Source organism: Pongo pygmaeus, chromosome 7, assembly GCF_028885625.2.
Source record: "Pongo pygmaeus isolate AG05252 chromosome 7, NHGRI_mPonPyg2-v2.0_pri, whole genome shotgun sequence".
NCBI lineage: Eukaryota > Metazoa > Chordata > Mammalia > Primates > Hominidae > Pongo > Pongo pygmaeus.
This window is the reverse complement of record NC_072380.2, coordinates 39,319,469-39,341,786: the sequence shown is the minus strand read 5'-3', so window position 1 is coordinate 39,341,786 and position 22,318 is coordinate 39,319,469. Positions and strand designations below refer to the sequence as shown.

The 22,318-nt window shown below is 39.4% G+C and overlaps 1 protein-coding gene across 1 annotated transcript in view; it reads right to left on the bottom strand.

The window, feature by feature from the left end:
• Positions 1-22,318, bottom strand: part of ADAM9 (ADAM metallopeptidase domain 9) — a 108,027-nt gene that overhangs the window by 23,401 nt on the left and 62,308 nt on the right. Inside the window, exons 15-16 of the mRNA XM_054497740.2 lie at positions 10,292-10,397; positions 4,272-4,455 (exon numbers count right to left, since the gene is read on the bottom strand). Coding sequence (XP_054353715.2) covers positions 4,272-4,455; positions 10,292-10,397 — 290 coding nt within the window. The remainder of the gene's footprint in view (positions 1-4,271; positions 4,456-10,291; positions 10,398-22,318) is intronic.

Genomic DNA, 22,318 nt, shown 5'->3' with positions numbered 1-22,318 from the left:
GTTTAAACAGAATTGTACTTTTAAAGTCAAAAGATCTCCAAACACTGTTTCCTCCAATTTTCCATTAACTTTTAAATAGGACATATACTCATATGATTTAAAATTCCAAAATTACAGAAGATTCTACAGTAAGTCACTCCTCATCTGTCCTCCAGCCATGCACTACTCCTGAATAAAGACTTCAAAATACTTTTTTCTTACATCCGTACGTCTTTAGAGGAGATATTTACCAAGAGTTTCCCTACCAGTTAAAAGAAGATTTTCCTGTCAATAATTGATTCATAGTGGACACCTGAAGTGTTAAATAAGATGAAATGTGTTAATAACTGGCAGATTTACTTTAAGGGGCAGGAAAATTCCAAGTCCTCCAGAGAAAGGGTGTTCTGATTGGCAGTGTTTACCTTGTGGAATGGGAAAAATCAAACTGAAAGGAATACACCCAAAAACTCTCACAGTGGGGACCGGGTGCAGTGGCTCACCCCTGTAATCCCAGCACTTTGGGAGGCCGAGGTGGGTGAATCACTTGAGGCCAGCAGTTCAAGACCAGCCTGGCCAACATGGTAAAACCCCATCTCCACTAAAATCACAAAAATTAGCCGGGCATGATGGTGCAAGCCTGTAATCCCAGCTACTTGGGAGGCAGGAGAATCATTTGAACCCAGGAGGCGGAGGCTGCAGTGAGCCAAGATCTGCACTCCACTGCATTCCAGCCTCGGTCAAAGAGCGAGACCCTGCCTCAAAAAAAAAATACTCTCACAGTGGGAAGGTAAGACCATCCTCTCACATACTACTACCACTCCCCCTACCGCCCATGGCCACCACCAACAACCACCACACATCAAGTAGAGCAAAGTTGACTATAGGACTTCTGGTTTACTGATTTCGGGATGCAAGTGGGGAGCAAAACTGAACTACCTGGGACAATAAAAATGAAGGTGAGGAGTGCTTCTTTTCCACTTTTTCCCCTACCCCACGTTTAGCTTGTCCTGGAAATAAATGTTGAATAAATATATAAAGAATACAGATCTGAAGAAGTACCAAGTTGTCAGTCTGCTCAAACTGTCCAGTCTAGGCTTTGGTACATACCAGAAGGGACAGGATCCTATCTGCCGTGTGAAAACTCAGGTGTTAGACTCATAGATTAAACCAACAGTTACAAAGTTACAGCTGTACAGAACGTGTGGTATATGGTTTCAACCGTGTGTCAGTTTGGGTCAAGGTGTATCAGTCCAGGTACACACACCAACCACTTGCTATCCTTTCTTGTACATAAATATTATTGTCATAGCTAGAAAACTATGCAGTTAGCAATAAAATCCAGAAAGACAAAAGGTCTTAAAAATACATTGATATATGTTAATAATAACCTGGAATCTAAAGCCAACATTTTTCCTACCAAATAAAAACTGGGACATGGGGGTTTGGAAGTAATAGTGGTATAGCTTACACTGAAACAATCAGTAGATACTATTTTTAATCATGACAACTTTGAGAAAAATATATTGATGTGTTTTTTTGTTATTAAGTAAACAAGCAGAATAGAAAGACATACAACTACCAAAGTGTATGTGCACACACACACACACACTCCACACAAATAAATAATTTGTGTAATACTGCAAGAGGAAGATAAAGTAGAAAATATCAAGAAAATATTTAACAGCAGCAATAAGATCAGAGAAATAGGATGAAATGTTAATAAATTGTGCCAATAAAAGCCAGATATTCATATTATACTGAGATAAAAAAAGCTTTTCTAAATATGACATGAAACCAAGACAAAACAGATAAGACTGATATAATTTCATGATATTTTAAGGCCGGACGCCATGGCTCACGCCTGTAATACCAACACTTTTGGAGGCCGAGGCAGGCAGATCACTTGAGGTTAGGAATTCGAGACCAGTCCGGCCAACATGGTGAAACCCCATCTCTACTAAAAACACACAAATTAGCCAGACATGGTGGCAGACGCCTGTAATCCCAGCTACTGGGGAGGCTGAGGCACAAGAATCACTTGAGCCTGGGAGGCGGAGGTTGCACTGAGATTGCACCACTGCACTCCAGCCTGGGTGACAGAGTGAGGTTCCAAAAAAAAAAAAACTCATGATATTTTAAAATAGGCTTATGTCAAATTGTTGATCATATTTACATAGATATAACTGACTGACAGTTAATATTCTTCATGAGAAGCCTCAAAAAATGGCAAACTAATAGAAAAACAAAAAGATATCAATATGAACTTCTCAGAAAAAAATATATGGATCTAATAAAGACATGGAAAGATGCCCAGCTAGGTGCAGTGGCTCACACCTGTAATCCCAGCACTTTGGGAGGCTAAGGCGGGAGAATCGCTTGGGCCCAGGAGCTGAAGACCAGCCTAGGCAACATAGCGAGATCCTGTCTCTACAGAAAAATAAAAAAAAATTAGCCAGGCATGCTGGTTACACCTGTGGTGCCAGCTAGTAGTAAGCTGAGGTGGTAGAAAGGGTGCATTCTGGTCTGCCCTTTCAACCATGCAGTTAAACTTCGCAGGTAAGGCTGGACAGGTAAGTTTAATTGTGTAGGGCAGCATTAGGAAGCCCATTTTTGCTATGTACTTAAGTCATGTTATATGCTTTCTTCCTAATAAAAATGATCCTTTGATCTCCAATTGTTTAGCCTCCCCTGTTTTCTCTCACCTCGTCTGGAATATGCCCAGTGAACAGTGAGATGTTGTGGACTCATTCAATAACAACCCAATATTAATTATGTAAATATGAAGCACTTATTTTGAAAAGGTACAGCAGGAAAACTGGGATTTGCATAAGAAAATTGAATTCTTATCTATCAAAAATAAAACTAGTGGATAATGTCTAAAATAGATAAATCTAGAAATAGCATACTATTTTATTTTATTTTATTTTACTTTATTTTTAGATGGGAGTCTCATTTTGTTGAGTGGCACAATCTTGGCTCACTGCAACCTGTGCCTCCCAGGTTCAAGCGATTCTCCTGTCTCAGCCTCCTGAGTAGTTAGGACTACAGGCATGCACCACCACACTGGCTAGTTTTTGTATTTTCTGTAGAGACGAGGTTTCACCATGTTGGTCAGGCTAGTCTCGAACTCCTGACTTCAAGTGATTCGCCCACCTCAGCCTCCCAAAGTGCTGGGATTACAGGCATGAGCCACCGTGCCTGGCCCTAATTTAAAATAGGGAGGTAATTAACAGAAGTAACCACAGTTGCTTCTAGGCATCCAGACTGGCAGATTAGATAAGAGCGTGTCAGAGAGTTGTTTTTGTCATGAGCCTTTCAGCACAATTTTTTTTTTTTTTTTTTAGACAGAGTCTTCCTCTGCTGCCTAGGCTGGGATATAGATTGTTACCACCTTATTGAAAGGGAAATTACACTATCAAAAATTTAAATGTATATATCTCTTATCATTGTTTATAACAGCTGCAATGATGAAGTTTATTTAGTTGCAAGGACAGGCCCAAAAATATATGGATCTTCTTGTAAAGAGAAGTGAGAAACAGAATTGGAACTGAAAACTTGGGAGAAAGTGAAGTAACTTGAAGGCCCACCCACCTGTCTTTTTCATGGGCTAATCAGTCAATCATATATTCTCCTTCTCTCTCTCCTCTGAGTTGGTTTCTTCAACTTACTCAACAATCCTGCTCCCTCATATCTCTTGTACATGGCTTAAGGCTGCCACATCCCTTCTACCCCAGCTCCTACTTCACACCATCTCCCGAAGAATTCTTACAGTTTCTGCCCACACTCTTAATTACCCTCCTTAATTTTATATTCTCCAAAAAAAGGAATTTGGCCCAGGGCATCTTCTCATATGAAACCACTAGTAATAAGTCATGGGCTGACTGACTCTGGCCTTCTATCTAATCCAAACAGCAGAGCTCGGGTGGTCAGGAACATGGGCAGGACAAGCTCCGTGACATTTCTAGTACACAGACACACACCCTGAAATTCAGGACATCGCCAAAGTGTCCCAATAATAGCAAACTGGCTAATAAATTGTAGCACATCAGTAGGGGAGGGAACCATGCACAGTATATTGTAAAGTGGAAAACACTGGTTCTCCGACCCCAGTAAAGAAATGTGGATAACAGGATTATAGTTCTTAATTTTCTTTTGGTGGCTTTGTATTTTCTAAAATTTCTATAATGAATTTAGATTACTTTTACAATGAGAACAGAGCAACCACTTACTATGTATAATAATTTTTTTAATTTTTTTCATTTTACTTTGTAAATAAAAAATATTTTGATTACCTTTCCAGCACCACATTTTGTGCCTTCGTTAACCATCCCAGGATCTGGAACATCTGATCCTAACTGGAAATCCACACCCCAACATTTGGTGCCTCGACTAGGCGTTTGAATAATAGCAGGCACAATTCCAAATACAGGTATCTCTTGTACATTCTCACACTGAAGCTTTCCACACAAAGCATTCCTACAAAGAGAGAGAAATAATGCAACATAAAATGCATCCATCCAGTATACATAACAAAAGAAAAAATTTATATATTTGCATATGGACAGAGTTTGCTGCTATGGAGGGAATCTCAACAGAGAAAGTGTATGAGAGCAAGAGAGGTCAAAGTAGCTCTCTTTAAATACGGCAGAAAAGGGGAAAAAAGAGTCAAGTGGATGCTAAGATGCAAATTAGGGTACCAGCTGGTGCTGATGCTTCTTTTACCACACTTAATCTTCTTCACTGTCTGTCTAGAGCTCAATAGTCTAACTAATAAAGTTGTTTCTAAGTATAATTTTATAAATTCTATTATACAGAAAATAATATAGCAATATCAAAATTCAATTATGTCTTCTTACAGAGTTATGATAAAGAAGAAATTAGATTCTATAATGCAAAATAACTAAGAAAGGATTCCACCCCTCTTTCCCTGGCTAACTCTTGGTTACTTATTTAAAGAATCGATTCATTAACTCGTTAATTCATTAATTAAATATCAGAACTCTATGAAGGCTTCCCTGTCCATAATTCTTATTGCCAAGGCTGTGTAAATTAAATGCCCTTCCTATATCCTTTCATAACACTCTAAGTATTTCCAACAATAACTCTTATGATGCTGTACTGAGATTTCCTGTTTAACTTATTGTCATCTGATCCAAGCACCTACTCTATATCTGAATCTTCTCTATGATATCACTGCCCAATCATCATAGGATATATTTTCCCAATATCTCTAACGTACACCCTCCTGAAACTGCCCATTCTAGCTCCCATCACGTTCTTCTGCTTATTAGGTAAAAATCTACCTCTGTAAAGCATTTATCCTCATTGGTCCCAGATCTTCCCCATGAGACTACACAGATATCTTTTCCTTCTTTCACACAGCAGCTATTTTAGGACAATTATTATGCAGCTCCTAAATACTTACTTCACCAGGTCACTATCCTACAATCACTTTTCATGCAACAAGGACGCTCCCTCCTAAATATGTTCCAGTTTGCCTCACTGCCTCTTGAAGCATAGTGCTCAGAATGGAGCATGAAATTTCAGTGACAGCCTGGTGAGCAAAGAAAAAAATGTAGCTCTTGTTTATTCTAGATACTGTACTTCTATTAAGTTCAAGATTACAATAGCTTTTATAACTACATTATATTGTTGATGTCCTTAAATATATCACTAACTAAAACTCCTAATTTTTGCTGTGCTGCTATTAAGTCTTCATCTTCCCTTCATCCTGCATTTAAGAGTTAATAATTCTGTCCCAACTTTACATTTATTCTTATGTCACCATTTATTTGCTAGCTGACCTGAGAGAAGTGCTTACATTTTCTGAGCTTCAGTTTCTTCAGCTGAAAAAAATGAGATAAATGATGCCTATCTCACATAATTAGCTGAAATTAGATATGAAAACCTCAAAAACAAAGTGTAGCATAAAGTAGACCTCAGTTAAGATCTGTTGGGCCCTACCAAAATTCACATTGCTATGATATACTCAGTATTTCATACATAGGCTTGGTGATACATTAAAGAGTAAAGGAAAATACCCTTAGAATATAAAAAGCTGTTACAAATCATAAGACAAAGAAAATCACTTCAACAGAAAAATTAGCAAAGATGTAAACAGGCAGCTCACAAAATAAGAAATGTAAACAACCAACAAAACTAAGAAGAGATGTTCACTGTTGAATAATACTAACAGAAACAAAATTCAGTTACAACCCTCAGTAAAATAACTGCTTCAGGCAAGGATCATCCATAAAGTGAAACACTAGTCAGGAACTGGATATTCATATGGCACAAAATCATCACTCCACATATTACCCGACAGCTGCAATTTTAAAAAGCATAACTCCACAATAGCAAGATCTGGTCATTGCCACTTAGTATCACTAATATTAATAAGACTACCCAGCACTAAGTGACTCCTTGATATAATGAATTGCTTATGAACATTCTCGCTAAAAATATTTAACCTGAATTCAATTAAAATTTTGGGCTTAGGGCCAGGAGCAGTGGCTCACGCCTATAATCCCAGCACTTTGGGAGGCTAAGGCAAGCGGATCATTTTTGGTCAGGAATTTGAGACCAGCCTGGCCAACATAGGGAAACCCCATCTCTACTAAAAATACAAAAATTAGCCAGGCGTGATGGTACACACCTGTAGTCCTAGCTACTCCAGAGGCTGAGGCACGAGAATCACTTGAACCTGGGAGGTGGAGGTTGCAGTGAGCTGAGATCATGCCACTGCACTCCAGCCTGAGCGAGAGAGTGAGGCTCTACTCAGAAAAAAAAAAAAAAAAAAGATTTTGGGCTTAACTTCTGATTTAAATAAAATTCAGATGATAGAGACATAAGTTAAGCAACACCAAAAGGAAACTAAAACAAATCCAGAACATGAGCCCACTGGCCCAGCCATTTCCATAAGTCAATGTCACTGAAAAGAAAAAAAATCAGTCTAAAAGGTATTCTGGATTAAAAGTGACTTAAGTGACATAACAACTAAATGCAATGTGTGATCCTTGATTGAGTCCTGATGTTGAAAAATGCCGGCTATAAAAGACAATTTGAGGATACTGATGGAAATACTAATATTGATCAGATACTAGATGATATTAGGAAATCATTCATTTTGTTAGGTGTGATGTGATCATGTGAATGGCTTTATTTGTTGAAGACAGATGCTGAGGAATTTACGAGTAAAGTATCATGTCTATAATTTACTTAAAATGGTTCAGCAAAATCTTGATGAAGCAAATAATGATAAGGCATTAATAATGTCTTGGTCTGGGATATATTGGTGTTCACCACACTATTCTTTCTACTCCTCTGTATATTCGGAATTTCTCTTTTATAATGCTTGAAAAAATGACATTGTCTATGTACTAAAAGATAACCCTTTTAGTGAAAGGAAACATGTGGTTTATGTTTATAAATGTATAAACACATAAAAAAGAAATACAACAAAAACTTAAGGAAGTATCTCTGGATGGTAGGACCACATGTGAATACTTTCTTTAAATGTTTCTAGATGTTTTTGGTAGTTTCAATGGGTAGAAAAGACTTTTCTAGATTTTACACATTCTCCAAGGAAGATGACAATAAAAATAGTGATGATGATGATGAATGTGACAATGAACCAGACATTCCTCTTAGTACTAACACCCATTAACTCATTCAGTTCAAAACAACACTTGGAAACAGGTGCCATTATTATCCCCATTTTACAGAACAGAAAAATGAGGTATGTATGTGAAGTAACTTGTCCAAAGACTCAGAGATGTTAAGTGACTGAACCAGGATTCAAATCCAAAGAGTCTAACTTCAAATGTATATTCTTAATGACTATATTGTTTGTATACTACTATTATATAAAATGCTTCCTAAATGAATTACTCAGTAATTTTTAAGTTTGATAAGTATAGTTGCTATTTTCAACAAGATATTCATAAAAATATGAAACCAGACAAGGCTAAAGACAAGAATATGGTATATGTCTAGCAAATTCTTTCCAAGTCTGCATTAATCCACTTATCCCTAGATTTTAAATCAGTTCATTCAATCGGTTATATTAATTCTCCACCCATTCATTCTTCATCCATATCATCTGTACCTTCATTCATTCAATGTTTAATAGTCATTTATTATGTTTCCTCCAAGCATTATGCTAAATGCAAGATAAAATGTGTCACTGAATCTTACAGTTTAGTGAGGAAGAGCGATAACAAAAGAGCTACATAATTAATGAAACTGACAAATACTTCAAAAGAATATTCCAGAAATGAAAAGAATTTGCTAATGATAAATTTGCTAATGCCCTCCAAGTCATCAGGAGGGCATAACAATCCTAAATGTGTATGCGCCTAGTAACAAATTTAAAACACACACAGCAAAAATTTACATACCTAAAAAGATAAATAGACAAATCCACAATCATAACTAGAGACTTCAACATACCTCTCTCGGAAATTGAAGGAACAGATATAATACACATAGACCATAGATATGAAATATTTGAATAAGACTATTAACTTGACATTTATAGAATAACATCTCTAACAACTGCAGAATATACTTTTTCTTTCAATTATACATGGAACATTTACCTATACAGACGATATATTGGTCTGGTATTAAGAGGCTGACCCACATATTAGTCTGTATGGATGAATGTTCCAAGTGTAATTGAATAATGCACATCTCAAATTCCAAAGAAGTGTAATCATATAGAATGTGTTCTCAGTGGAATTGAACTAAACATCAAAACCAAATAGATAACCAGTATATTCCCAACTACTCGGGAATTAAGCAATAGGCTTTCAATAACACATGAGTCAATGGAAAAAAATCAGTGTAAATTAGAAAATACTATGAACTAAAAAATAGTGAAAACATATCAAATTCTATGAAAAAGAAGCAAACAGCATCAAGAACACCTGTCAGAGGGAGAGCTGGTCCTGTTGAGGAAGTGGAAGAAGTCTTCCGTAAGGAAACCACACTTCACCTGAGATCTGGAGGACGAAGAACTGAGCAGGCTGAGAGAGGGAAACAGAGCATGCTGAACAGAGGGAACAGCAGGTGCAGAGCCCTGTGGCCGCAGACCACATGCAGGCCAGCAGGGCTGGAGCTTCTCACAGAGGAGGCAAATGAAGCCACGGAAGTAAACGAAATCACATGGGGTCGGGGGAGAAGAAAAACATCCTACACAATCACCAAAAAAAAAAGAGGTTTCTTCAAGAAGGAGAAAATGGCCAGCATAATTGAATGCTACTGACAGGTCAAGTACTATAGCATGAAGACCTAAAAACGACTGTCAGATTGAGTGACATGGGGGTCTTTGTTGCTATTTCTTCTTAGCAAGCACTGTTTCACTGTAGTTGCTTAACTTAACTGGTAGCATAGGAGGCTGAATGGGTAGAAGCAACGATAATATTACAGAATAATTCCAATTATGTAAAATGTTAGTGTGAAGAAGAAAATAATTTCACTGATATTAGTGAACATATATGGATTGAGATTATAGATGACTTTTTCCTCCTTTGTAATGTTTTATTATTAATGTTTTACAAAAAGCAAATGTTAATTGTAGAAATATAAAATATTTTAATTCATCATCTTGAAATTATACAAAGCTAGAAGAAAATAATGAAGTTCAGAGTTTATTCTGCAGGTACCTTTATCTAGGGACTTAGTAACACAATCTTTTATGGAAAGGAAAATGAAAATGGTGTTTAGTTGGGGTTCTTATTATAAATCAAGGATAAACAAAATAAGAGTCTAAAAACCACTAGATTGTAGTTGATGTCTAAAGGGACAAATTATGTTACCAGTTCTTTTCCTAACACCAGAGTCTCTCTGACGCTTTGCATTGTAAAATGTTTGAAAAGTTAGGTATTTAAGGGGGAGAAAATCAGCGGTCACAGAGAGCAGTTGTAAAAGATACTAGAGATGGCCGGGCACGGTGGCTCACGCCTGTAATCCCAGCACTTTGGGAAGCTGAGGCAAGCGGATCACGAGGTCAGGAGATCAAGACCATCCTGGCCAACATGGTGAAACCCTGTCTCTACTAAAATACAAAAACTAATAAGCTGGGTGTGGTGGTACACGCCTGTAGTCCCAGCTACTCAGGAGGCTGAGGCAGGGGAATCGCTTGAACCTGGGAGGCGGAGGGTGCAGCGAGCCGAGATCGCGCCACTGCACTCCAGCCTGGCAACAGAGCAAGACTCCGTCTCAAAAAAAAAAAAAAAAAAAAAAAAGATACTAGAGATGATGGATCTTATAATCTTTCATATTCCATTATGACCGCACCTCCACTTACCCAGTGGCACACTTCTTGTATTCATTGCCAGAGAAACCACAATTGCCAAATCTGTCACCTTTAGAATTCACTTCAATGAAACAATCTTTGGGGGCAGCCTTGGCTTCTGTAACATTAAACATTTAAAAAAAAGAAAAAAAAAGTTATGGCAATTTAGCTTTTGAAATAAAAGTATTCCCTACAACAGTCTGAACACCTGGATGAATGGCCTCAATACCCCTCAACACCGCAGAAAACCTTTCCTGCCTCACACATGATACATTTTTGTTGCACATTTCATATGTAATGACAAAATGTAAAAATAAATCTTAAGTTGTAGTTAAAAGTTAGCCTGGATTCAAACACTCAAGCCCTAAAAGAAACGCTATTAAATAATAAATTATAAATAAATTAAAAACCATGCACAGTATAGTACCATTTGCAGCATATTCAGTCTCATTGCTCTCACATATAAATCAACTGTACCACTGGTTAGATCAGCTAGGAAGGGTTGGAGAAAACACTGCCAGCTAATATTTTTGTTTTTTTCATTTATCATATATGGATGCTTGGTTTAGATGTCCCCACTAATTAAATACATTGACAAACACTGACGACAGATGACAAAGTAACAATCTATTCTTGCTTTCCTTTTCTTTTTAAGAGACAGGATCTCGCTCTGTCATCCAGGCTGGAATGCAGTGGCACGTTCATAGCTTACTGTAACCTTGAACTCTTGGACTCAAGCAATCCTCCCACCTCAGCCTCCCAAACAGCTAGAACTACAGGTACACGCCACCATGCTTGGCTAATTTTTGTTTTTATTTTTGTAGAGATGGGGTCTTGCTATGTTGCCTACGCTGCAAAATGCATATTTTTAAATAATAAAAATATGTTTTGTGGCTATTCAATTGGCAAAGTTTTAAAAATGGAAATACTTGATGTTGGACACATTTGAAGGAATGAACAGTCACTTACAGCAAATGAAGGCAAAAAGTGGTATAATATTTCTGGAGATTATGTGGAAATGTCTTAGAAGCCTTTAATACAGGAATCCTGCTTCTGGAAATTTATCCAGAAGGATAAATGGAGGCCACAACTAAACTATACAGATGTTTACTGCTAACACTGTTGACTGTTTAAATAAATTATAGTACATCATTAACACAATGTTGTAGAAAAATGCTTAACATGGAAAAGTATTCACAATTTATTGTTAGTATTGAAAACGGGCAGTTATATTTTAGCATTTTTTTTTTTTCTTTGAGACAAAGAGTCTCATTCTGTTGCCCAGGCTAGAATGCAGTGGCAAGGTCATAGCTCACTGAAGCCTTTACCTCACAGGCTAAAGTGATCCTCCTGCCTTAGCCTCCTAAGTAGCTGGAAATGCAGGCATGCACCACCACATCTAATTTTTTTTTTTTTTTTTTTTTTTAGTGAGACGAGGTCTTGCTATGCAGCCCAGGCTGAAACGGGGCAGGTTTTAAAGCAGTATGTCAATATGATACCATTTTTGTATATTATACACTCATATGCATAAAAAATAAGTGAAAGATATTCATGAAATTTTCAACAGTTACTTATCCAGAATATTGACAGTAGAGGAAATATTTATTTTCTACCTTTTGCTTATTTGTATATTCAATATTTCAATATGTCCTATTTCTATTTAAGAGGTAAACCAATGTATTTTCTTTTAACAATGTCTTTGATACAAATTCTAGCAGTAAGTCTTCATCAGCTCACCGTGCTCATGGTGGCTGAGATCACGGTTTTGCTGCTTTCTGTTGTGTGACCGCAGGCAAACCATTTAGCTCTCTGAGCCCTGCCTTCCTCATAAGGTTTTTTAAGGGCCAAATTTGATAGTAAACGTCAATACCTTCTCTTATGTTAGCTCTCAAGTTCTTCACTTATTTGATAAATATTTATTTGGTGTTTACTAAAAACATAAGGAATTTGAGAATGCATGAGCTAGTGAAGGACTTTTAAATCCTTATTCTCCACACATTCAAATGTTCAAAGGAATGAAAACTAGACTTATAACACCAGAATTGACTTATAAATCAGAAGCCATCAACAAACTTCAGGTAAAAAGTCTGAATACATGCATGTATTTTCCCTCCCTCCTAAAATCCCACAGAAGCAAAGAAAGTAGTTTTTTTTTTTTTTTAATTCATAAACCCATAGACAATGGAACTGGGAAAGGAGACTGCACAAAACTTAGAAGCGAAAAGAAATTGGTGAAGTAATAAATGACTCAATGTATCTCAGAAAACTGAATCTTAAGGTGGCAACAGAAAAAAACTAAGATCAACCCTTTTTACACCATAGAATTCCTCCGAGATAAGAAACCAGTAGTAATAGGTACCTCTGGCTATAGAGAATAAGGAGGGGCAGGTGGCAGGAATAAAGAGGAAAAATTTTAAATCTGTTAAGAAGCAGTTTGGCCCACAAGTCACCTACCATCTTTGTGAAGCCAAGTGACTGTCTCTTCTCTACCCTGGCAAAAGACTGGAGGTTTATTTTCTGGAGAGAGTAGAACACAAGGTTCCAGGACTCAAGAGATACCAGGCACAGTAACAGGCACAGAAACTGTTCTAAAAACAAGGGGATGAACTGAGCATTTACCTACCTCATACTGAGGTCCCGGCCTTATTTTCCCTCACCTCCTGTTTCCCTCCCAGAATGCTGACAGTTAGGTCTTTTTTTTTTTTTTTTTTTTTTGAGGAGAAGTTTCACTCTTGTCACTCAGGCTGGAGTGCAATGGCGTGATCTCGGCTCACTGCAACCTCTGCTTTCCGGGTTCAAGCAATTCTCCTGCCTCAGCCTCCCGAGTAGCTCGGATTACAGGTGCCCGCCACCATACCAAGCTAATTTTTGTATTTTTAGTAGAGACAGGGCTTCGCCATGTTGGCCAGGCTGGTCTCGAACTCCTGACCTCAGGCAATCCACCTGCCTCAGCCTCCCAAAGTGCTGGGATTAGAGGTGTGAGCCACCGTGCCCGACTGACAGCTAGGACTTGGCCCTCCAGGATGCAGATAGATAAGGTCTTCACAAGGGAATCTTAACAAGCCCAAGAGGAAAAAAACCTAAAGATGTGGATTTTCCATTTCCCTAATTAAAAAGTTCAGCCATATCATCCTATAGGAAAGCTTTCAGTTAAGCCTCCCCCATGAGCCTAGAGTGACCTCTCTGCTCCTTATTCCCCTCCCTTGGACCAGGGACTATGGGAGAGCTGAGGAACATGGCTAATGTGAAAGATGGAAATTCAAACAAAGAAAAAAGGTAATATGCAACAGAGGTTACACAGAAGAAAGAAAACTTTTTAAACAACATACGCAAATCAATAAACATAATCCAGCATATAAATGGAACCAAAGACAAAAACCACATGGTTATCTCAATAGATGCAGAAAAGGCCTTTGACAAAATTCAACAGCCCTTCATGCGAAAAACTCTCAAGAAATTAGGTATTGATGGGACATACCTCAAAATAATAAGAGCCATTTATGACAAACCCACAGCCAATATCATACTGAATGGGCAAAAACTGGAAGCACTGCCTCTGAAAACTGGCACAAGACAGGGATGCCCTCTCTCACCACTCCTATTCAACATACTGTTGGAAGTTCTGGCCAGGGAAATCAGGCAGGAGAAAGAAATAAAGGGTATTCAATTAGGAAAAGAGGAAGTCAAATTGTCCCTGTTTGCAGATGACATGATTGTACATCTAGAAAACCCCATCGTCTCAGCCCAAAATCTCCTTAAGCTGATAAGCAACTTCAGCAAAGTCTCAGGATACAAAATCAATGTACAAAAATCACAAGCATTCTTACACACCAATAACAGACAGACAGCCAAATCATAAGTGAACTCCCATTCAAAATTGCTTCAAAGAGAATAAAATACCTAGGAATCCAACTTACAAGGGATGTGAAGGACCTCTTCAAGGAGAACTACAGACCACTGCTCAATGAAATGAAAGAGGATACAAACAAATGGAAGAACATTCCATGCTCATGGGTAGGAAGAATCAATATCATGAAAATGGCCACACTGCCCAAGGTAATTTATAGATTCAATGCCATCCTCATCAAGCTACCAATGACTTTCTTCACAGAATTGGACAAAACTACTTTAAAGTTCATATGGAACCAAAAACGAGCCCTCATTGCCAAGTCAATCCTAAGCCAAAAGAACAAAGCTGGAGGCATCACGCTACCTGACTTCAAACTATACTACAAGGCCACAGTAACCAAAACAGCATGGTACTGGTACCAAAACAGATATATAGACCAATGGAACAGAACAGAGCCCTCAGAAATAATACCACACATCTACAACCATCTGATCTTTGACAAACCTGACAAAAACAAGAAATGGGGAAAGGATTCCTTATTTAATAAATAGTGCTGGGAAAACTGGCTAGCCGTATGTAGAAAGCTGAAACTGGATCCCTTCCTTACACCTTATACAAAAATTAATTCAAGATGGATTAAAGACTGAAATGTTAGACCCAAAACCATACAAACCCTAGAAGAAAACCTAGGCATTACCACTCAGGACATAGGCTTGGGCAAGGACTTCATGTCTAAAACACCAAAAGCAATGGCAACAAAAGCCAAAAGTGACAAATAGGATCTAATTAAACTAAAGAACTTCTGCACAGCAAAAGAAACTACCATCAGAGTGAACAGGCAACCCACAGAATGGGAGAAAATTTTTGCAATCTACTCATCTAACAAAGGGCTAATATCCAGAATCTACAAAGAACTCAAACAAATTTACAAGAAAAATCAAACAACCCCATCAAAAAGTGGGCAAAGGAGATGAACAGACACTTCTCAAAAGAAGACATTTATGAAGCCAACAGACACATGAAAAAATGCTCATCATCAATGGCCATCAGAGAAATGTAAATCAAAACCACAATGAGATACCATCTCACACCAGTTAGAATGGCGATCATTAAAAAGTCAGGAAACAACAGGTGCTGGAGAGGATGTGGAGAAATAGGAACATTTTTACACTGTTGGTGGGACTGTAAACTAGTTCAACCACTGTGGAAGACAGTGTGGCGATTCCTCAAGGGTCTAGAAGTAGAAATATCATTTGACCCAGCTATCCCATTACTGGGTATATACCCAAAGTATTATAAATCACGCTGCTATAAAGACATATGCACACATATGTTTACTGCGGCACTATTCACAACAGCAAAGACTTGGAACCAACCCAAATGTCCATCAATGATAGACTGGATTAAGAAAATGTGGCACATAGACACCATGGAATACTATGCAGCCATAAAAAAGGATGAGTTCATGTCCTTCGTAGGGACACGGATGAAGCTGGAAACCATCATTCTCAGCAAACTATCACAAGGACAAAAAACCAAACACCGCATGTTCTCACTCGTAGGTGGGAATTGAACAGTGAGAACACTTGGCCATAGGAAAGGGGACATCACACACCAGGGCCTGTCGTGGGGTGGGGGGAGTGGGAAGGGATAGCATTAGGAGATACACCGAATGTAAATGACGAGTTAATGGCTGCAGCATACCAACATGGCACATATATACACATGTGACAAACCTGCACGTTGTGCACATGTACCCTAGAACTTAAAATATAATTTAAAAAAAAGAAAAAAATTATCATTAACATACTGACGAACATGAGAGAAGATGTTTCATGCATGGAATAAGAACAGATTATGTCTTTTTTTTTTGAGACGTAGCCTCGCACTGTCGCCCAGACTCGAGTGCAGTGGTGCGATCTCGGCTCACTGCACGCTCCGCCTCCCGGGTTCACGCCATTCTCCTGCCTCAGCCTCCCGAGTAGCTGGGACTACTGGCGCCTGCCACCACACGCAGCTAATTTTTTTATTTGGCATTTTTAGTAGAGACAGGGTTTCACCACGTTAGCCAGGATGGTCTCAATCACCCGACCTCGTGATCCACCCGCCTCAGCCTCCCAAAGAGCTGGGATTACAGGCGTGAGCCACCGTGCCTGGCCAAGAATAGATTATTTCTTAAAAAGAAGTGGCAAAAAAAACTCAGAGAATATAAAAGAGTTTCTGAAAACTGAATCATAGTGCCTGAAATGAAAACCGCAATAAAAGAGTTAGAAGATAAAGTTGAAGAAGTTGCTCAGAAAGTAGGTCAAAAAAAAAACCACACAGATAAAAAGACAGGAAAGGTAAGAAAATCCAGGAAATCCAAAATCCAAGGAAATCTAGTAAATCCAATATCCAAATAATATGTGATCCAGGAAAAGAAATCACACCAAAAAAATGAAAGGGAAGAAATTTCCAGAACTAAAAAAAATGAGTTCCCAGATTGAATGTACCCACCAATTACATAGCACGGTGAATAAAAACAAACCCACATCAAGGCATATCACCTTGAAGAGGTCATTCTCCAAGCTTTTTCAGAGGGGGTGAGGGAAAAGCTAGGTATAAAAATCAGAATGGCTTCAGACTTTTCAACAGCAACTTTGTAAACTGGAAGACAATAAAGCAATGGCTTCAAAACTGTGACAGAAAATGATTTCCATCCCCATCAATCAAGTATTTAGTCCGAATAAAACCATTTTCACACTTGCAGGACCTCAAAAAATTTACCCCTAATTCACCTTATCTAAGGAAACTACTGAAAGGAAAGCTCCATGAAAGGAGGAAATAAACGAAGAAAGAGGGTAATATGGGAAATGCAAACAGGAGACTCAAAAGGGAGAGAGCCAATGATTCGCCTTCAGATTATGGTGAAAGATCTCAGGATAAATACTGATTACACTATTGGCAATCCTGGCTCTCAGGCCTTCAAACTTGGACTAGAACTAAACCATCATCTCTCCTGTGTCTCCATCTTGCCAAATCATCCTACAAATCTGGGATTTTCAGTTGCTTACCATAATCACATGAGCCAATTGCTTATAATAAATGAATAAACATATATTTCATATGTATATATCCAATTGATATTGTTTTTCTGCAGTCTAACTAATTCAGATTTTGGACCAACAGTGGTTCCAGAGGAACAGAACTTTGAGAATGAGTTTTCTGAATTGATTCCAAGGTTTCTAGAATGGGCTATCTAATCTGATTAGATTTTTAAAGACACTTCTGACTCTATTTCCAAAAGTTAACATAGCACTGATAGTTCATGGCATGATATGGTAATTGCAGTCCAAAAACATATCACCACTAGAGACTCCTAATCAGACATTTACAAGAAGCAAGGATCTGGGTAACTATGTATATGATACCTTCAAACATTTTTCTCATACTAACAGTATGAGATTGCCTGGTTGCTCCTTATTTTACTGGACAAAGTAGGGAAAGAAGATGATAAGCACAGGGATTCCTAGTTCAAGCACCATAAGTGACCTGAAATTTTCTGTGTGTACCAGCCATATCGCCGGTAGTTGCAGAGCTGAGACTGCCGAAAATCAAACCTAGAATATTATCCTGTGACTGGCTGAAAGCAAATTGAACTCCTAGCCTTGTAGGTATCTACTGTTAAATTAAGGGTATTGATCAATAAGGAACTGGATCTTGAAAGTTGGAATGAGGACATGTGGGGAGACTTTGATAAAGCTGGGTACACTGAGCTCTAAACTCTTTTTCTTGTTTGTTTGTTTGTTTTGAGACAGAGTCTTGCTCTGTTGCCCAGGCTGGAGTGCAGTGGCACAATCTCAGCTAACTGCAACCTCCACCTCCCAAGTTCAAGCGATTCTCCTGCCTCAGCCTCCCAAGTAGCTGGGACTACAGGAGTGCACCACTATGCCTGGCTAATTTTTGTGTTTTTAATGGAGACAGGGTTTCGCCATGTTGGCCAGGCTGGTCTCGAACTCCTGACCTCAAGTGATCTGCCTGTCTCACCTCCCAAAGTGCACCTGGCTGATTACAGGCACCTGGGATTACAGGCACCTGGCTGAGCCTCTAAATTCTGATGAGTCATCTTTGCCAGTGGAAACAGCGTCTCCAACATCTGAGGGGACTAACCCTGCATTGCCTGAGGAAACTGTAATAGCCTCCCCGGAGGCAGCTGCCATGCAAGACAATGACAATTTCCCTCAGGATCCACCTCCAAAATATCTCATTGCTTCTAAACCTACAACTAGACTCAAGTCACAGAAAATGCCCCTAAAGGTGAAATACTAAATACAACCTATGAGGAGGTTCACCACACTCCAAGACTACTTGAGTTTTCTAATTTACACAGACAGAAATCCAGGGAACACGTGTGGGAATGGATATTAAGGGTGTGAGATAATGGTGGGAGGAACATAAAGTTGGATTGGGATGAATTCATTGGTGAGGACTCACAAAGCAGAGAGTCTGCATTGAATGTTGCCATTCAGGGAGTTAGAAAGGTCTCTAACAGTTTGTTCGGTTGGTTGGCTGAGACGTGAAATCAAAAGGCAGCTCACAGTGAGCAAGTCAAGAATGCAGGGCCTATCTCAGTTTAACGCAGAGAAAGGGATTCAAAGCCTGAGGGAGACTAAAATGTTGGAGTCGATTTGTATCTTAAGATGTATTTACCCACCCTGGAAGAATCCAGAAAACACAGCTTTCACCAAGACTGTAAGAAATAAATTTGTAAAGGGAGGCCTAGCATCCTTGAAAAGCACTGTGATCACTCTTATCTAAAGGGCAGACCTTATAGTAGGAGCTATGGCCACTGAGTTGGGAAACTTAAATGCAATGAAAGTATCAGATTCTAGGTGACAGGAAAGTGTCAACATTCAACCACCAAAGGCAAGGCAGGCATAATGGAGAGCCAAGGTTACCATAATGGAGAGCAGAGTCAAAGCAGCAATCAGAACAACCTGACCCATGTAAAAACTTACGGCATTGGCTAGTTGATCACACTGTTTCTGTCTAAAGTAGAAGCAAGATAGGCAGCTTCCCATAGTCTTACTTGATCTGTACCAAATAAGAAAACTCTAGGCCAAGTAAACAAAAGTCTAGTTTGAATCAAAAAAACAGAAAGTCACAGCCTCTTAATCAATTTCTTGAGTTGAGCCAGTTTACAGAAACAGAAACTCTCAAATAAAGGCAGGGTAAGTTTCCTTAAGGAAGAACCCTCCCATACAATGCCAAAAATTTATACTATTTATCATTATCCCAGACATTTCCAAGGGACCTATGGCCTTTTACCAGGACAATGGTTATATACTGAACGTTTGTGTACCCCTTCAATGTTTGTGTATCCCATAATTCATCTGTTGAAGCCCTAACCCCAAAGTGATGATATTTGGAGATGGGCCCTTTGGGAGGTAATCAGAGTTAGGTGGGATCATGAGGATAGGACCCTTATGATGGGATTGGCGATCTTGTAAGAAGAAAAGAGAGATCCCTCACCAAGAACCAAATTGACTGGCACTTTGATCTTAAGACTCCCAGCCTCCAGGACTCTGAGAAATAAGTGTCTGCCATTTAAACCACACAGTCTACAGTATATCTTGTTAGAGCAGCCGGCTATGGTTTAAATGTCTGTCCCCTCTAAAATTCATGTTGAAATTTAATTACCATTGTGACAGCATTAAAAGGTGGGACCTTTAAGAGGTGATTACTCCATGATGGCTCTGCCCTCTGGGATAAGATTAATATTGTTATAAAAGGGTGCGTTTGGCCCCACTTTGTCTCTTGCCCATCCACCTTCTGTCATGTGATGGCTCAGCAAAACAACCCTCATCAGATGGCAGCACCTTTATCTTGGACTTCCCAGCCTCCAGAAACCAATAAATTTCTGTTCACTATTAATTACCCAGTCTGTGGCATTTTGTTAGAATAGCACAGAATGACTGAGACAGAATTGATCAGACTAAGACACTGTGCACTGAGAAAAAAATTCAACCTTTCAGGAACACAGGACCCTATATCTGAAATAATTGAGCAAACCCAAAATGTCACTGTGGTCAAGAAGTCAGAGTAGGGGCTTATGAAGGTCAGGTGACAGATGAAGTTTTACCTCAGGTCCATCTCACAGCAGGCCTAGTGGGTCCCTGAACCCACCTTGTGGGTTTTTTCCCACAGTTCCAGAATGCATAATTGAAACAGACACACTCAACAGCTGGCAGAATTGCCACACTGGTTCCCTGACCTGTGGAGTGATGGCTATTATGGTAAGAAAGGCCAGGTGGAACCCACTAGAACTGCCTCTACCTAGGAAAATAGTAAGCCAAAAGCAATACCACATCTCTGGAGGGATTGCAGAGATTCGTGTCAACATCAAGGACTTGAAAGATGCGGGGGCGGGGACTCTCATCACATCTCCATTCAATTCGCCTATTTGCCCTGTGCAGAAGACAGACAGATCTTGGAGAATGATAGTGGATTATTATAAGCTTAGCTAAGTGGTGACACCAACTGAAGCTGCTATACCAAATGTATTTCATTGTTTGAGCAAATTAACACATCCCCTAATACATGGTATGCAGCTGTGATCTGAAAAATACCTTTACCTATACCCATCCACACAGCCTACCAGAAGCAGCTGCTTTCAGCTGGCAACACCAGCAATACACCTTCACTGTCCTACTTAGGAAGACTATCAACTCTAGAGCCCCATGTCATAATTTAGTTTTGGGGATCTTGATTACCTTTTTCTTCCACAAAATATCACACTAGTCACTGAAAACATTATGCTCATTAGACCTAGTGAGCAAGAAGAAGCAACTATTCTTGACACTGGCAAGATATTTGCACGACAAAAAGTAGAAAATAAATCTGACAAAAATTCAGGTGCCTTCTACCTCAGTGAAATTTCTACATGTCCAGTGGTGTGGGACATGTCAAGATATCCTTTCTAAGGGGAAGAAGAAGTTGCATCTGACCACTCCCACAACCAACAGAATGGCACAATGTTTAGAGGTCCATTTGGATTTCTGAAGGCAAAATATTCCTCATTTGGTTGCGTAACTCTGGCCCATTTACCCAGTGACCCAAAGAGCTGCTAGTTTTGAGCTGGGCCCAGAACAAAGGAAAACTCTGCAATAGGTCCAGGCTGTCAGGCAAGATGCTCTGCTGCTTAGCCCACTTGATCAAGCAGATCAAACAGTGCTTGAAGCAGCAGTTACAGACAGAAATGCTGTTTAGCGCCTCTGACAGTTCCCTATAGGTCAGGTGCAGTGCAGGCATTTCGGATTTTGGAGCAAAGCCTTGTGATCCTCTGTGAATAACTACTCTCCTTTTGAGAAAAAACTATTGGCCTGCTACTGGGCCTTAAAGTAGAAATTGAACATTTAACCATGGGCCACCCACCAAGTTACCATTCAACCTGAGTTGCCCATCATAAACTGGATGTCATCTGACTCACCAAGCTATAAAGCCGGGCATATGCAGCAGCACCCCATCATGAAATGGAAGTGCTATGTATGTCATTGGGCCCAACCAAGGCCTGGCAGGCACAAGTTACATAAAGAAGTGCCCCAAATGCCCTCGCTCCCCACTCCTGCTACACTACATTTTCTCTCCTAGCCAGCAACTATGACCTCACGGGGAATTTCCTACCCATCAGGTGACAGTGGAAAAGACGACGGAAACCTGGTTTGCAGATGGTTCTACACATGATATGATATGAAGAACCAAAAGTGGATGACTGCAGCACTGCAGCCCCTTTCTGGGACATCCCTGGAGTGCACCTGGTTGTTCACTTTCCTTGGGAGAAGAAACAGCCAGACGTGATTATATACCAATTTATGGGCTATGGCCAATGACTGGGTTGTATGGCAAAGATATTTGTGTCCCATGTGAATGTTCGCCAAAGGGTGACCTCAGTAGAGGAGAATTTTAATAATCAAGTAGATAGGATGACTCATTCTTTCCCCAGCCAACTATTCTCATCCATGGGCTCAGAAACCACGTACTCACAGTGGCAGGGTTGGAGGCGATGCATGGGCTCAGCATCATGGACTTCCTCTCAACAACTGACCTGGCTATTGTTGCTGCTAAGTGCCCAAATTCTCCAGTAGCAAAGTCCAATCCTGAGTCCCCAGTATGACACCATTCCCTAGGTTAGTCAGTCAGCTGCCTGGTGG